Source organism: Electrona antarctica (assembly GCF_951216825.1).
Source record: "Electrona antarctica genome assembly, chromosome: 13".
NCBI lineage: Eukaryota > Metazoa > Chordata > Actinopteri > Myctophiformes > Myctophidae > Electrona > Electrona antarctica.
The window spans coordinates 50,124,377-50,138,538 of record NC_136794.1 but is presented as its reverse complement, the minus strand read 5'-3'; the positions used below and the strand labels follow the sequence as shown (position 1 = coordinate 50,138,538).

The 14,162-nt window shown below is 47.4% G+C and overlaps 1 protein-coding gene across 1 annotated transcript in view; it reads left to right on the top strand.

Moving 5' to 3' along the window:
- wdfy3 (WD repeat and FYVE domain containing 3) overlaps window positions 1–14,162 on the top strand; it is a 185,836-nt gene that overhangs the window by 89,988 nt on the left and 81,686 nt on the right. Inside the window, 10 exon segments of the mRNA XM_079517855.1 lie at window positions 188–380; window positions 2,688–2,874; window positions 3,374–3,540; window positions 6,056–6,255; window positions 6,638–6,935; window positions 7,503–7,604; window positions 9,343–9,536; window positions 9,579–9,638; window positions 11,380–11,651; window positions 13,056–13,190. Of these exon segments, the coding sequence (XP_079373981.1) occupies window positions 188–380; window positions 2,688–2,874; window positions 3,374–3,540; window positions 6,056–6,255; window positions 6,638–6,935; window positions 7,503–7,604; window positions 9,343–9,536; window positions 9,579–9,638; window positions 11,380–11,651; window positions 13,056–13,190 (1,808 nt within the window).

The following is a 14,162-nucleotide window of genomic DNA, read 5'->3' as shown; positions in this document are numbered from 1 at the left end:
AGCTTTGTGTCTCCAGCTGAGGAGCTGGCTCAGAAGGATGACCTCTCTCTCTCTCTCTCTCTCTCTCTCTCTCTCTCTCTCTCTCTCTCTCTCTCTCTCCCGCCATAGATCCTGGTGAAGCTGTGCAGCTTTGTGTCCCCGGCTGAGTCTCTGATGTCTCTATGTCTCTCTCTCTCTCTCCCTCCAGATCCTGGTGAAGCTGTGTACCTTTGTCTCCCCGTCTGAGGAGCTGGCCCAGAAGGATGACCTCCAGCTGCTGTTCAGCGCCATCACGTCGTGGTGTCCGCCCCACAACCTGCCCTGGAGGAAGAGCGCCGGGGAGGTGCTGACCACCATCTCCCGCCACGGCCTCAGCGTCAACGTGGTCAAATACATCCATGGTACGTAGCATTGTTGTTTTCCTCGACTACATTTTTTCACTGACGAAAACTAAGCTATGATGACAAAAACTAAGACTGTTCGATTAATCAATTAACATCCCTAGTGTACAGGAGTATTGTGTTCTCAATGGGTGTTTTAGTGGGGGGGGGGCACACAATACACTAGATAAACTAAATAAAAAGGTAATACAAACATGTTAAAAGCACAGTGCCTCGATGGGTTGAATGTATTTATTACGTTGACATTCATGTCAGATAATGGTCTGGGTAATGAAATGAAGCTCTGGAGGGCATTTCTACCCTGGCAATGTCGTCTGGTTACTCAACTCAGGTTTGTTTTGTTCATAAATGTTTCTTTCGTGCGCGCGCACACACACACACACACACACACGCACACGCACACGCACACACCCTCCACCTGACCAGATTCCTTTCAACTCCACTTCCTAACATCCTCTCTCACATCCTTCCTAACATCCTCTCTCACATCCTTCCTAACATCCTCTCTCACATCCTTCCTAACATCCTCTCTCACATCCTTCCTAACATCCTCTCTCACATCCTTCCTAACATCCTCTCTCACATCCTTCCTAACATCCTCTCTCACATCCTTCCTAACATCTCTAAAACTGCTTCCCAGGCAGCTCACTCCACCATCTCTTATAGTGCTGGTGAGATGTGGTACCAAATACCTTGATAACCTATTATTATTATTGAGTGGTGCAAACCACTCCAACAACTGGCTTTGTACCCGTGTACCCGTGTTCCAGTGTACCCGTGTACCCGTGTTCGTACCAAAAGAATGAGCATGGTTACTATGGTCACTGACATCATGTCAGACCACAGCTGATCAGGCTATATAAGACCTTGCACCACTCGGTTCACAAGGGTGTGATTTTTAGATATTATCTCGTTTTCTTTCATCTTTCAAGAAAGAAGAAAGAAAGAAAGAAAGAAACAAAGAAGCTTACAGTTACAAACTCAAAACGTGTCACATTTACGACGTGTTGGGAACACATTTTGAAAGCATAAAATAGGGTTTAAGAGATTAAAACCAGAAAAGGACTTATCATGTAATAAATCACAAATCTCACAATATTGCGATATCCAAAAATCTCAGACGGTGTCTATAGGATCTGTGTGCATGTCTCTGTGTGTGGAAAAGTTGAAAAATTCATTTCAAATTCATTTTTATTCATGAATTTGCAGGTGCAATCAAATCAGCATAGCAATTTCCTCATGTTCCCACGAGAGCTAAGTTAAAAAGCAATAACCTCCATATAGCACATATAGGGGTTGTACTACTGCATACAGCACATCTCTGCCCTGTTAACATCCAGCCTGGCCTCCAGGAGGACAGTTAATAACCCCCATATAGCACATCTCTGCTCTGTTAACGTAGCAGCCTGGCTCTCCAGGAGGACAGTTAATAACCCCCATATAGCACATCTCTGCTCTGTTAACGTAGCAGCCTGGCTCTCCAGGAGGACAGTTAATAACCCCCATATAGCACATCTCTGCTCTGTTAACGTAGCAGCCTGGCTCTCCAGGAGGACAGTTCAATAACCCCCATATAGCACATCTCTGCTCTGTTAACATCCAGCCTGGCCTCCAGGAGGACAGTTCAATAACCCCCATATAGCACATCTCTGCTCTGTTAACATCCAGCCTGGCTCTCCAGGAGGACAGTTAATAACCCCCATATAGCACATCTCTGCTCTGTTAACGTAGAAGCCTGGCTCTCCAGGAGGACAGTCCAATAACCCCCATATAGCACATCTCTGCTCTGTTAACATCCAGCCTGGCTCTCCAGGAGGACAGTTCTTGGCATTTCTGCAGCGTTGCTATTTTACATAAATATTCTACCTCTGCAATATTAAACGGTGAGCTCTGTGTGTACCGGCACATAGTACTTAGTACTAGCTAAGCTCTGAGAGTGAAGACCTTCACATAGTACTTAGTACTAGCTGAGCTCTGAGAGTGAAGACCTTCACATGTTCTGGCTGAGATTTTGTGATTTTTGGTGAGGTGACCACCGCTCCGGTGGTGAGGTGACCACCGCTCCGGTGGTGAGGTGACCACCGCTCCACCACTGGAGCTGAAATAACGTTGAGCGGTGGTGAGTAAAAACGGAGAGAAGGGCTGGAGCGGTGGCGGTGGTTTGCTCTTCACAGCGGCTCAGTGACGTCATGTTGGTGGTCACCTCACCACCGAAAATCCAGACTATGAATAACGCTTAAGTCGACGAAATCAACAATGTTTTGTGTGTGTGTGTGTGTCTGTGTGTGTGTGCGTGTGCCCATCCAGAGAAGGAATGCCTGTCCACGTGTGTCCAGAACATGCAGCAGTCAGACGACCTTTCTCCTCTAGAGATCGTGGAGATGTTCGCCGGACTCTCCTGCTTCCTCAAAGACTCCAGCGACATCTCCCAGACGCTGCTGGACGACTTCCGCATGTGCCAAGGGTACACCTTCCTGTGTGACCTCATGCTCAGGTTAGAACCAATGATACGCCTTCCTGTGTGACCTCATGCTCAGGTTAGAACCAATGATACGCCTTCCTGTGTGACCTCATGCTCAGGTTAGAACCAATGATACGCCTTCCTCAGGTATAGACCCATGTGACTATAGGCTACACCTTCCTCTGTGACTCTCAACCTACTGAGAACCTTTCGTGCATTTTGATCAAAGATCCTGGGAGGAGATGCATTTTAATTGATTTTCATTCAAAATGGCGGGTGATCTAGAGGTCAAAGGTCAAAAGTAAGAGCACGGAACTTGTTCGGCATGAGGAGACACATGTGTATCAAAGATTAATTGTAGACGGTCAAACGGTTCATGAGCTATGCGTGGTCAAAGTTTGCATTTTCAATTGAGTGCTATAGCGCCACCCTTTGGCCAATGGTTGTGGGCTTTGCATCCTCACCATTTGGCATGGCCCTCTACCATATTTCCAAGTTTTGTGTGTGTGTGTGTGTGTGTGTGTGTGTCCAGACTGGAGCAAGCCAAAGAGGAGGAGTCCAAAGACGCGCTGAAGGACCTGGTGAACCTGGTGACCCGTCTGACCACGTACGGCGTGACGGAGCTGAAACCGGCCGGGCTGACCACCGGCGCCCCCTTCCTGCTGCCCGGCTTCATCCTCCCACAGCCCACAGGTAAAGGTGACCGCACGCACGCATCAAGGACACAAAGGACCCTCTCACATTATTGACCATTTTCAGATTTAATGTCAGTCTGTACGTAAGCAGATTCCATCTCTATGACGATGCTAATGATCACTATAGCAGCCAGGGTGACTGGACATGCGTGTGACATCATCATCATACCCGGAAGTTATGCGGGAACGCCTACTGAGTGGCAAAAAACTACTTTTCTGGCCTCGAGTTGACAGCCCATACATCCACACAGAGAAGTCCTTTCTGATTGACAGCCCAGACATCCACACAGAGAAGTCCTTTCTGATGCAAAGTGAGTTTAACATTAAACTCACTTTGCCACTCTATTTCCCATTCACGTTATGCCTGCGCATACCCTCTATAGTCACAACACCAACTTTGATGAGGCAGTATTGCATTGTTTAAAACAAATATATAGATATAAGGTTGTCTTCATTTTCAGAAAATTATATAATTTTTAATTTCCTGAATAATGAACATTTTGGAGTTTCTTCCTGACAGCAGAGATATGTAAAGCACTATTGACACGTTTGTGTGCATAAAACTGGCTTACATGAATATGTATTTATGCAAATTATTGTTCCCGAATGTGTACAGTACAGTATACAGTAGTATGGTATGGTCAATGTGTCCAGAATATTAACAACTTTACCTACTCCAGATTTCAGGTATGGGGATAACTACAATATATGAACAGATGGATCATGGGCATAGAGGCAGCCATGAGTTGCTAGTCTTTAAACACAACGTGCTCACGCGGTCACTCAGTAATGCGATACTTGTATAATGTCTAAATTACTTGTTGTCCCAGCTAGGGAGGGTGTGGCGTGGTGACCTAATAATTAGATAATAATATTGTCAGGTACTGTAGCAGCACATTGTCTGATGACCCAGGCGTGGCGACCTAATATTGTCAGGTACTGTAGCAGCACATTGTCTGATGACCCAGGCGTGGCGACCTAATATTGTCAGGTACTGTAGCAGCACATTGTCTGATGACCCAGGCGTGGCGACCTAATATTGTCAGGTACTGTAGCAGCACATTGTCTGATGACCCAGGCGTGGCGACCTAATATTGTCAGGTACTGTAGCAGCACATTGTCTGATGACCCAGGCGTGGCGACCTAATATTGTCAGGTACTGTAGTAGATCCTAATATGACACAGAACCGTAGAGGGAGGTGAATGCTGGCCCGCCTGGAGCTGTGAAACCAACACGCACACAAGAACTAGAGGTTCAGTGGAGTTTAGAGCAGAGTGTTTACCTGGCTGGTAAACTGGGGTGCTTCTAGAGCAGTTGTTCCCAAAGTGGGGTCCGGGGACCCCCATTGGTCCTTGAGAGAGTTCCAGGGGGTCCCCAGCTAAATGATAGTTAGGAACCAAATGGACCCTAATGGGTCCATTTCCATTTGTACACTCAGAGTTTGATTTTACAATATAAATTGGGGGTCCCAGAGAGAGAAGTTCCAATAAATGGGGGCCTAATTCAGGTCAAACTGGAGGTTCTTGGTAATTAAAATGGTCAATTTGGGAGGTCCATGAGATGAAAACATTTGAGACCGTTTCTGACCGAGGCTAAGTCATTGATTGTTTTTATTTTGTTTGTCATGCGAAAGCAGGGAATCATGGCTTCAAATTGACATATTGGTTGTTCATTTTGACCCACCAGTTTTGGAGATATGGCTTATAGAGTAATGTCTTGCAGAGAAACAGCTTGAAACAGCCTTTCAAGCTTGAAACAGGCTTGAAAGGCTTGAATATTTACATGTCTTCTGTGGTCTCTAACATTACACCTAGCTACATGTTTAAGCATTTATTTCATATTTACATGTCTTCTGTGGTCTCTAACATTACACCTAGCTACATGTTTAAGCATTTATTTCATATTTACATGTCTTCTGTGGTCTCTAACATTACACCTAGCTACATGTTTAAGCATTCATTTCATATTTACATGTCTTCTGTGGTCTCTAACATTACACCTAGCTACATGTTTAAGCATTTATTTCATATTTACATGTCTTCTGTGGTCTCTAACATTACACCTAGCTACATGTTTAAGCATTTATTTCATATTTACATGTCGATTTCAGCTCTGATATTTATTTCAGACATGCTCTAGTATGTGAAGAGTCTGCCTGTGATATTAACTCATTTTGGAAAAAAGAAAAAGAGAACAGCTAGTCTTGCCGCCATGACTGTCTCTGTATCAAAAAGAGAACAGCTAGTCTTGCCGCCATGACTGTCTCTGTATCAAAAAGAGAACAGCTAGTCTTGCCGCCATGACTGTCTCTGTATCAAAAAGAGAACAGCTAGTCTTGCCGCCATGACTGTCTCTGTATCAAAAAGAGAACAGCTAGTCTTGCCGCCATGACTGTCTCTGTATCAAAAAGAGAACAGCTAGTCTTGCCGCCATGACTGTCTCTGTATCAAAAAGAGTCACATGTGAGAACCACTGGTCTAACTCCAGCGCCGTCTTGGCGTGTTGTCGCCCCCTGCAGGCCACGCGGTGAGGAACCTCCAGGCCTTCTCGGTCCTCCAGAACGCCTTCCTGAGAGCCAAGAGCTCGCGGCTGGCCCGCACGCTCCTGGACGCCATCGGCAACATCTACGCCGCCGAGCCCGCCAACTACTTCATCCTGGAGGCGCAGCACACCCTGTCGCAGTTCGCTGAGCGAGTGGCCAAGCTGCCTGACGCCCAGGTATACCGCCCGCATGGTTGGAAACCACGCCCTGCTGTGCTGAATATAAGATCAGGGAGGTGTTTCTGTATCGTTTGCGACAGTCAGTTTCTAGCATAAATGTAACTAATTCAGTAGCAGTAACAATAGCGTTTTCTCTGTCAGTTGATTCTTCATATCCATATGAGTGAAACGGCCGGGATGACATGTTTATTTTTCAAACACAGTTCCTATATGAGGAGATCTAAAATCCCCCCTATGGGGATTACAATGCAAATACAAAGTACATGAACCCGTGGATTTGCGCCCTCTACCGATATTGACGTCAGACTTCGGTGCTCTATTCTTGTAGTTGGCATGGAACTAATTAACTGTTGCCCCCCCCCCCCCCCCCCCCCACCAGGCCAAGTACTTTGAGCTCCTAGAGTTCGTGGTGTTCAGCCTGAACTACGTACCCTGTAAGGAGCTGTTCAGCGTCAGCGTGCTGCTGAAGTCCAGCTCGTCGGCGTCCTGCGGCATCACGGCCACGCGCACGCTGCTGAAGCTGGCCCGCCACGACCCGGTGTTCAGCGACGTGCTGCGGGAGGTGGGCCTCCTGGAGGTTCTGGTCAACCTGCTGCACAAGTACGCTGCCTTGCTCAAGGACCCCGCCACCGCCAGCAGCCAGCAGCAGACCTGCACCACGCCCAACAACGACCAAGGTATGAGCCCACGGCCTGCCCACTCAGTGTCCATGTCCTCTACTGCACTGGAATCCCTACAATCCCTTGAGGGAGTTCCAGGGGGTCCCCACCAGCTAAATGATGGTTTGGAACCAAATGGACCCTTATGGGTCTGTAACTCTGAGAGTGTACAAATGGAACCAAATGGACCCTAACGGGTTAAGTTAACAGTGATTTTACAATATAATTTGGGGGTCCCGGAGATAGAAATACCATTAAATGGGGGGTCCGTAGACTAATGCATGTCAAACTGGGGGTCCTTGAAATTAAACGGGTTGAGAATCACTGCTAGAGCCGTAACAATCTTCTCTTCTGGGAGAGGACGAGGGGCCCCTGCCGTATCTTTTCAAATGGGGGTCCGCGGGTTAATAAGTGTGGTTTTGGGGGTTCTTGACATGGAAGAGTTTTGGGGACCACTGTCGTACCGCAGCCTCCTTCAGCACCTTCTCCTGTCCTTCCTCTCCTCGCTATGACATCACATTTTGCCGTGTGTGTGTGTGTGTCTGTGTGTGTGTGTGTGTGTGTGTGTGTGTGTGCACGGTGTAGGTGAATGTAAAAACAACGCAGTAGCAGAGGAACAGAAGCAGTTGGCCTGGCTGGTGATGGAGACGCTCACTGTACTCCTCCAGGGATCCAACACTAACGCAGGTAAAACACACACCAAACATTGCCGTGACTTTTAACATGGCAATGTGGTATGCAATCTTAATGTAAGAGGAAGAAGCAAGCTGCAGCGAATAGTGAACCTAGCCTCAAAAAACATTGGGAAGAGACAGAAACAATTAAGTTGTATCTACAAGGAGGTACTTCGGAAAAAAGCTGTCAAGATAGCAAAGTACCAAAAGCTAACCGTGACATCTTTAAAAATTCCTTCATTCCTAAAAGGCACTAAATGATACCATGTCTCACTAGATTGGTTTTTTAATGTATTTGTCCTGCATTTTTTTTCCCCATGAAAATAATTGTGTAACTGTTGTTGTTGCTGTTTGTTTTTTACTGTTTATAAATTAAACTAACTAACTAACTAAAAAAAAAACTATGACAAAAACAAAACAAAGACAAATATATAGTGACAATTGACAATTTCGTCCACAAATAAAAAACTAGGCAATTCGAAATAATATGACTAAAACTTAAATCAACATTTTCAGTCAAACTCAACACTGACACACACACACACACACACACACACACACACACACACACACACACACACACACACACATTCTGTCCATCACTTACCTGTGTTCACTTCTCATTCTCTCCTCGTCTCTCACTCCTTTCTTTCCTTCGCTGTCACTTTCAATGCTCTCTCCCTCTTTCGCCTTTCATTGTCCCCTGCCCCGCAGCACGCACACACACACGCACGCACACACACACACACACACACACACACACACACACACACACACACACACACACACACACACACACACACACACACACACACACTCAGATAAACGGAGGAGGAGGTGCTTTGTGTATTCATCAGGACATCAGGCTCTGGTTTCCATGCTGCTGTCACGACAAATCATGTGACCACAGACGGCAACATTGTTTTGCGCACATGTGTGAGTGTGTGTGTGCTACTGGTTGTCCTCTAACTGTCAAATGAGTCTCTTTTGGTCTGTGTCGCTCTCTGGCATTATAGAATGTTGACTCAGTCATTGTGATCAGCTACTGTAATTACACACTGTGTGTGTATCAAAACAACCAACGATGGCCCTTATTTGTCATATGGGGTCATATCGGTATCGGCGAATATGCCAGTCTAACTACTGATCCCACACAGGGGTAAGGAGTCGACACTATGTCAGGTAAATAAAATGTTGGCGCATGTGGAGTTTGCTTTGGAGTTGCCAAAACTGCAAGTGCACATATGAGTGAGGAGTCTGCATGCTATAAACACAACACCAGATATATAGCTAGATAGCTATAAACACAACACCAGATATATAGCTATAAACACAACACCAGATATATAGCTAGATATCTATAAACACAACACCAGATATATAGCTAGATAGCTATAAACACAACACCAGATATATAGCTAGATAGCTATAAACACAACACAAGATATATAGCTAGATAGCTATAAACACAACACCAGATATATAGCTAGATAGCTATAAACACAACACCAGATATATAGCTATAAACACAACACGAGATATATAGCTATAAACACAACACAAGATATATAGCTACCATAAACACATGACATAACAACCACACCAAGAGCTCTAATGAAGTACTGTCACCTCTAGACACACGAACACCTGGAAAAAAATACAAAAATCTAACGGCACTCCATCTTTACCACGACATCACTAACTGCCGCGTCTATCCATGTCCATCGTGGTGTCTGTCTGTCTGTCCGCAGGTCTGTTCAGGGAGTTCGGCGGGGCGCGCTGCGTCCACAACATCGTGAAGTACCGGCAGTGTCGCGAGCACGCCCTGCTCATCATCCAGCAGCTGGTGCTGTCGCCCAGCGGAGACGACGACATGGGCACCCTGCTGGGGCTCATGCACTCTGCTCCCAGCACGGAGCTGCAGCTGAAGACAGACATACTGAGGGTGAGAGAGCACACACACACACACACACACACACACACACACACACCCATCATGCACTCTGCTCCCAGCACGGAGCTGCAGCTGAAGACAGACATACTGAGGGTGAGAGAGCACACACACACACACACACACACACACACACACACACACACACACCCCCCCCCCCCCCCCCCCCCTCTCTGCTAGGGCTCATGCACTCTGCCCCCAGCACAGAGCTGCAGCTCAAAACGGGCACGCACGCACCTACGCATGCACACACACGCACGCACACAATAACCAACATGCACACACACACAATTACCAACATGCATGGTAATGCATTAGCGGTCATTCTTTCAGAATTCAAAATTGCTATTTCAAATCGTCCTCCCTCATATTGACTTAATTGTCACGTCTTCCGAAGGACGCAGCCAGATTAACCCCTCCTTTTTTTAACCTCCCTAAATCCCCGCCCATGGGATGTTAATTATCTCCATCCCACAGGTGGAAAACAGTCTGCCGTGATAACATCCAATCAGGTGGAAGAGAAAGTATTAACATGCCCCTGTAATTAGATTCTCCTCTGGGGGGGGGGTGGGGGGGGGGGGGTCTCCTCTGGATGGAAAGAAAAGTCTCCTAATCTGGGATTTATTTAGTTGCTCCGAATGGCTTTACAGAGCATCCCCCCCCCCCCCCCCCCCCCGGCTGTAGCTCTACTGTGTAAGCATTCATGTTCCCGCTAATCTTTACTGAACGCCACGACGGTGTCAGTCATTCCGTAGGGTTCCGTAGAGGCTTGCATGTCTTTCTCAACTATTGGCTATCTCTAATACCAGTACTGGCTCAGTACAAGATCATAGTGCGCTTGCAGATTTAAGCAATATTACACAAGAGGGTGTGGTTTAACGTGATTATTGCCACGACAGTGATGCGGTCAGACAGTGATGCGGTCAGGAACGAGACGTAGTCGAGTTCCGCAAGCATCACTGAACAACAGTTTCCCTTAAAACTAAGAAAATATATTTTTTTAATGACATATGTAGTCACTACGACCACAAATGTCCCAAGAAACTAGCTAGCCTAGCCACCCAGTTTGCTGCGCTCTGGGAGAACAGAGCAGCTGAATTCTTTGTTTTGATTAGGTGTGCTCGTTTGAACCACGGCTAGAAGGCTGTTTCAGATTGCTTCCTCGAAACGACCTGTTGTATAACTGCTATTTTTCAACAGCTAAAGTTTAAAATAATGGTTAAAGTGGTTAAAAGCTAATTGATGCAGCTCCAGGTTAAATGAAGGGCTCAGCAGAGGGAGGGGCTTATCGCTGCACTTTCATTTCTCTTCATATCCAAGTTTGCTCCGTTCGGCGGTGGTATTGACACCTGTCTGTCTCACCTGTCCTCCTGTCTGTCCCACCCATCTGTCTCACCTGTGTGTCTCACCTGTCCTCCTGTATGTCCCTCCTGTGTGTCTCACCTGTCCTCCTGTATGTCCCTCGTGTCTCACCTGTCCTCCTGTATGTCCCTCCTGTGTGTCTCACCTGTCCTCCTGTATGTCCCTCCTGTGTGTCTCACCTGTCCTCCTGTGTGTCCCTCCTGTGTGTCTCACCTGTCCTCCTGTATGTCCCTCCTGTGTGTCTCACCTGTCCTCCTGTCTGTCCCTCCTGTGTGTCTCACCTGTCCTCCTGTGTGTCTCATGTCCTCCTGTCTGTCTCACCTGTCCTCCTGTGTGTCTCACCTGTCCTCCTGTGTGTCCCTCCTGTGTGTCTCACCTGTGTGTCTCACCTGTCCTCCTGTCTGTCCCTGTGTGTCTCACCTGTCCTCCTTTGTGTCTCACCTGTCCTCCTGTCTGTCCCTCCCGTCCCGGACAGGCCCTGCTGGCGGTGCTGAGGGAGAGCCACCGCACGCGCACCGTGTTCCGCAAGGTGGGCGGCTTTGTGTACGTGACGTCTCTGCTGGTGGCGATGGAGCGCTCGCTGTGCCAGCCTCCACGCCACGGCTGGGAGCGCGCCAACCAGAACCAGGTGTTCGAGCTGCTCCACACCGTGGTCTGCACGCTGACGGCCGCCATGCGCTACGAGCCCGCCAACTCACACTTCTTCAGATCGGAGATCCAGTACGACAAGCTGGCCGACGCCATCAGGTGAGTCCAGGAGGACGTCGGAACTTTATTAGTTTGGAATCTCCACTGATGAATCTGATGTCACTGGTAGGCAGTGAACTGTCCAAGTGAAGTGCTTCTTTGAAGTCATTTTGATTACAATTTCCCCACCGTCCAAAACCAGTGCATAGTGATATATTATATATGCATGTTAGAAATGTGAGGAAACCCTTAAAAGAATAGCTCTCTGCCAGGAGGAAAGTATGACTCTCTCTCTCTCTCTCTCTCTCTCTCTCTCTCTCTCGCTCTCGCTCTCTCGCTCGCTCGCTCGCTCGCTCGCTCTCTCGCTCTCTCGCTCTCTCGCTCTCTCGCTCTCTCGCTCTCTCTCTCTCTCTCTCTCTCTCTCGGGCGGTGTGAGTTTGGGGATAGCTTCAGCTTTCCATTTGTGAAAAGGCACGGGTTGTGGGGAGGGAGGGGGGGGGGGGGGGGGGGGGGGGGTAGTCTTCACTGTGCTTGTAAATTGTTTTTTCCCCTGATTCTCACGCATCTATTTTTTGTGGCAAATGTGAGTGAAATACCCTCGCCGTAGATCCCTCCTCGCCGTAGATCCCTCCTCCCTCGCCGTAGATCCCTCCTCGCCGTAGATCCCTCCTCCCTCGCCGTAGATCCCTCCTCCCTCGCCGTAGATCCCTCCTCGCCGTAGATCCCTCCTCCCTCGCCGTAGATCCCTCCTCGCCGTAGATCCCTCCTCCCTCGCCGTAGATCCCTCCTCGGTCTCCTTACTTTCCTCCTCCCCTCCAATCAGGAGACGTTCTGGTTCCCCCCCCCCAGCATTGTGCTGTATAAATGGGACAGAGATGACTTGTCTCCTCCCTGGGGGGGTCCTCTTTCCATCGCTGCTAATTGGAGCTGTATATTAGCCAGTAAATAAACCCCTTCCTTATCCTGGGAGTGAATGCTGACTGGGGAACCTTGTTCGTGGCCAAATCTATCATTTTGGGGTCCTTGACATGAACAAGTTTGAGAACTACTGATTTAGAAATTAAAAAACAGACTCAAATGTCATGTCATGTAAACATGTAGTTAGATGTAATGTTAGAGACCACAGAAGACATGTAAATATGAAATAAATGCTTAAACATGTAGTTAGGTGTAATGTTAGAGACCACAGAAGACATGTAAATATGAAATAAATGCTTAAACATGTAGCTAGGTGTAATGTTAGAGACCACAGAAGTGAACCTTTCAAGCCTGTTTTCTCAACTCGCTGTTTTCTGCAAGACATTACTCTATAAGCCATATCTCCAAAACTGGTGGGTCAAACTGAACAACCAATGTGTCAATTTGAAGCTATGAAAAAAAAAAAGCTATGAAAAAAAATCCAATGGCAGTCCCTCAGTCAAATTTGGCCACAAGTGTTGACCCAGCCTCTCTGTTCTGCCACAGGCTCCTGGGGTGCTTCTCGGACACCAAGAAGCTGGGGCCCACGTCCACCTCGGTGTTCCCCTCCAACGCCCAGCCTTTCCAGAGGCTCCTGGAGGACGAGGCTGCTCCCGGTGGGGGCTGCAGCGCCGAGACAGCGTGTGTCCCACGCTCAAACACTGCAGCAAGATGTTCATCTACCTGCACAAGATGGCCACCGACTCCTTCGACAGGTCAGTGCTTCACGGGGCCTTTTGATATAACTCCAACATCGCAGAAGCAGCGAGTGCATAGTCTGGCAACGGTGTGAGACGGCACTGCGTCTCAACGGTGTGAGACGGCACTGCGTCTCAACGGTGTGAGACGGCACTGTGTCTCAACGGTGTGAGACGGCACTGCGTCTCAACGGTGTGAGACGGCACTGCGTCTCAACGGTGTGAGACGGCACTGTGTCTCAACGGTGTGAGACGGCACTGTGTCTCAACGGTGTGAGACGGTACTGTGTCTCAACGGTGTGAGACGGCACTGTGTCTCAACGGTGTGAGACGGCACTGTGTCTCACTTGTTAGCATTTTAGCTTCGATGAATTCTGAGCAGGATTTCTCACCTTGAAATGGCATTAAGTTTACCCTTAATTACTTATGGTCCATCAATGGAGTTGGCCATCTGTCCGGGCTATGGGAACAAACAATGTCACTTGGAAACATGCAAATGAACAATGTTGTTCTTTTTATACCTTTTTAAAATACTTCCCACAGTCATGAACTTCCTGGAAATATTTTGAAATCATAAATACTGTTTTCCAGACCTGGAGAAAAAGTTTGGAATTAATCAAATGTTTTGGAAAATGTTTGGATATGCATTTTTCATTTGTTTTGCCGTCAGTGTATTAGCATTAGCCTGTTAGCATTAGCCTGTTGTTATTGTCAGTGTATTAGCATTAGCCTGTTAGCATTAGCCTGTTGTTATTGTCAGTGTATTAGCATTAGCCTGTTAGCATTAGCCTGTTGTTATTGTCAGTGTATTAGCATTAGCCTGTTAGCATTAGCCTGTTGTTATTGTCAGTGTATTAGCATTAGCCTGTTAGCATTAGCCTGTTGTTATTGTCAGTGTATTAGCATTAGCCTGTTA